The sequence below is a fragment of the Poecile atricapillus genome, chromosome 2, assembly GCF_030490865.1.
Source record: "Poecile atricapillus isolate bPoeAtr1 chromosome 2, bPoeAtr1.hap1, whole genome shotgun sequence".
In the NCBI taxonomy this organism is placed as follows: domain Eukaryota; kingdom Metazoa; phylum Chordata; class Aves; order Passeriformes; family Paridae; genus Poecile; species Poecile atricapillus.
The window spans coordinates 154,083,422-154,085,899 of NC_081250.1; the positions used below are offsets into that span (position 1 = coordinate 154,083,422).

At 63.0% G+C, this 2,478-nt stretch overlaps 1 protein-coding gene across 5 annotated transcripts; it reads left to right on the plus strand.

Annotated features, from left to right (window-relative positions):
- LOC131575817 (NAD(P)(+)--arginine ADP-ribosyltransferase 2-like) lies at nucleotides 1-2,300 on the plus strand. Of its 5 annotated transcripts, none has more exons than XR_009276865.1 (3): nucleotides 1-812; nucleotides 1,223-1,851; nucleotides 1,906-2,300. XR_009276865.1 is itself a non-coding variant. In XM_058831800.1 (2 exons), the coding sequence occupies exons 1-2, from the start codon at nucleotides 53-55 to the stop codon at nucleotides 1,306-1,308; spliced, it is 846 nt and encodes a 281-aa protein (XP_058687783.1). In that variant the 5' UTR covers nucleotides 1-52; the 3' UTR covers nucleotides 1,309-2,300. The 5 variants fall into 5 exon arrangements, 2 of the variants coding, with proteins under 2 accessions (XP_058687783.1, XP_058687784.1); XR_009276867.1 differs by having other exon boundaries at nucleotides 1,989-2,300; XR_009276866.1 differs by having other exon boundaries at nucleotides 1,223-1,486; nucleotides 2,044-2,300.
- Nucleotides 2,301-2,478: the final 178 nt, after the last annotated feature.

The following is a 2,478-nucleotide window of genomic DNA, read 5'->3' on the forward strand; positions in this document are numbered from 1 at the left end:
TGTCCCCTTTGTCCCCAGTGTCCCCCAGCGCTCCCGGTGCTCTCTGCCCCCCATGTCCCCCCTGGCTGTCACCCTGGCCCTGCTGGCCGTGACCGCGGTCACTGCCAAGGTGCAGGAGGTGTCCCTGGACATGGCCGAGGACTCGTTTGATGACCAGTACCGGGGCTGCCGGGACACCATCACGGCGGACCTGTGGAACCTCAGCAATGCCGAGTTCCAGAAGAACCCGCACCTGGCGCAGGTGTGGGCCAAGGCCGCGGCCACCTGGTGGAAGTGGGGACCCCCCAAGACCCACCTGTCCCCAGACCAGGCCATCGCCATCGTGGCCTACACCAGGAACGAGCTGTATGCGGAGTTCAACGCGGCCACGCGCCAGGCCGGCAGCTCGCCACTGTGGTACCACCAAAAGTTCCACTACAAAACTCTGCATTTCCTGCTGAGCGACGCCCTGGCCACGCTCCGGGAGCCGCGGTGCCGCTGCGTGTTCCGCGGCGTGGACGGGTGCAAGTTCCTCGCCCGGCCGGGACAGAGAGTTCGCTTCGGTCAGTTCGCGTCCACGTCGCTGTGCCGGGGAGTGGCGCAGGGATTCGGGAAGGACACGGTGTTCCAGGTGAACACCTGCCATGGAGCCGACATCCACAGCTTCTCCAACTACGAGGGCGAGCAGGAGGTGCTGGTGCCACCCTTCGAGACCTTCCAGGTCACCAAAGTCACCCAGGTCGGGAAAACAACGCGGATCTACCTCAACTCCACCGGGACCTCCAGCAAGTACAACTGCGAGTGGCTGCGAGGTGACAGCGTGGGGACACCAGGTATGCGGCCTGGGCTGGGGACAGGGACCCCCGAGGACACAGCCTGGGGTGGGGACAGGGACCTCTGGGGACACGGCCTGGGGTGGGGACAGAGACCCCCAGGGATGGGGACAGGGACCCCCAGGGATGGGGACACTCCCTGGGGTGGGAACAGGGACCCCCGGGATTGGGGACAGGGACCCCAGGGGATGGGGACACCCATTGGGATGAGAGGACAGGGACCCCCGGGATTGGGGACACCCATTGGGGTGGGGGGACAGGGATCCCCGGGATTTGGGACAGGGATCCCCGAGACTGGGGACAGGGCACAGGGACCTCGCTGTGGCCCCCTCTGACCCCCACACCCCCAGACCCCCCAGACCCCCCCTGACCCCCTGCATGGCCCCTGAGCCCCCTCTTTGTGTCCCCAGGTGGGAGCCTGCCCAGCCACCCCCCCCACCTCGGGGGGCTTCTCCTGGCCACTGTGGCCATGGCAGTGGCCAGCGGAACCATCTAAGCCACGAGGCCACCGAGGACTCCGAGGTCTTGGGGGCCACTGTGGCCACCCTGAGCACAAAGGCCACCAGGACCCCCAGGGAAATGAAGCCACCGAGGCCACCACGGTCACTGTGGCCACTGTGGCCATTGATGCCACCGGGGTCATTTGGGCCACTCTGGCCACTTGAGTCACCAATGTTGCCGTGGCCATGGTGGCCACCGCGGTCACTTTGGCCACTCTGACCACTGTGACCAGTGCGGCCACCATGGCCACAGAGAGCACCTGAGCCGTGAGGCCACCGCAGCCACTGTGACCACCGTGGCCACCAAGCCCTCCAAGCTGACCCAGGCCACCACTGCCACCATGGCCACCGTGGCCACTGCAGCTCCCGAGGCCACAGAGGCCACCATGACCACTGTGGCCACTCTGACCGCTGGCCAATGCTCTGTGGCCACCCTGGGCATTGGGACCACTGGGGTCACCATCACTGTCCCCATGGTCACCATGGCCATTGTGGCCACCGTGACCCGTCAGGCCACCGTGATCACTGAACCTGCTGAGGTCACCGTGGTCACTGTGGTCACTGAGGTCACCATGGTCTCTGTGGTCATTGAGGTGACCATGGCCACTGTGGTCATTGAGTTGACTGTGGTCACTGTGGTCATTTGAGGTCACCGTGGTCACTGTGGTCATTTGAGGTCACCCCGGTCACTGTGGTCATCGAGCAGCACTTGGGCACTTGCCCATACAGAGCTCACGGCCACCTCCTGAAGCTCCTTGGCTGCCTCCCCTGGGCTGTGAAACATCGCTGTTTGCTGGCCTGGGCTGTGAAACATCGCTGCTTGCTTGCCCGCTGAATAAAACATCCATAATTAATTTGATTAATTTGATCCTCGCTGGCCTGGCGCACCAGAGTTCATCGGAACTCGACCCGCGACAGCTCTCGGAGAGCCTCCCCTGCACGGCGCCTCCTTCCCAAAAATAAAGCCTGGAGTTCTCCTTGGAGGAAACGTAAATCTCCATTTTTCAAACCCCGGCCTTCAAGGAGGCCACGGAGAAATGTTCCTCCATTTGTTCCTCGGTCAGAAATGTTCCTCCCTTTTCCCTCGGTCAGAAATGTTCCTCAATTTACCCTCGGTCAGAAATGTTCCTCTGTTTGTTCCTCGGTCAGAAATATTCCTCCCTTTT

Bases quoted from the DNA above. Each gene is read 5' to 3' on its own strand.
- LOC131575817 (XM_058831800.1), top strand. From the start codon at position 53: ATGTCCCCCCTGGCTGTCACCCTGGCCCTGCTGGCCGTGACCGCGGTC. The intron at 813-1,222 runs GTATGCGGCCTG...TTGTGTCCCCAG, and splicing joins TGACAGCGTGGGGACACCAG to GTGGGAGCCTGCCCAGCCAC.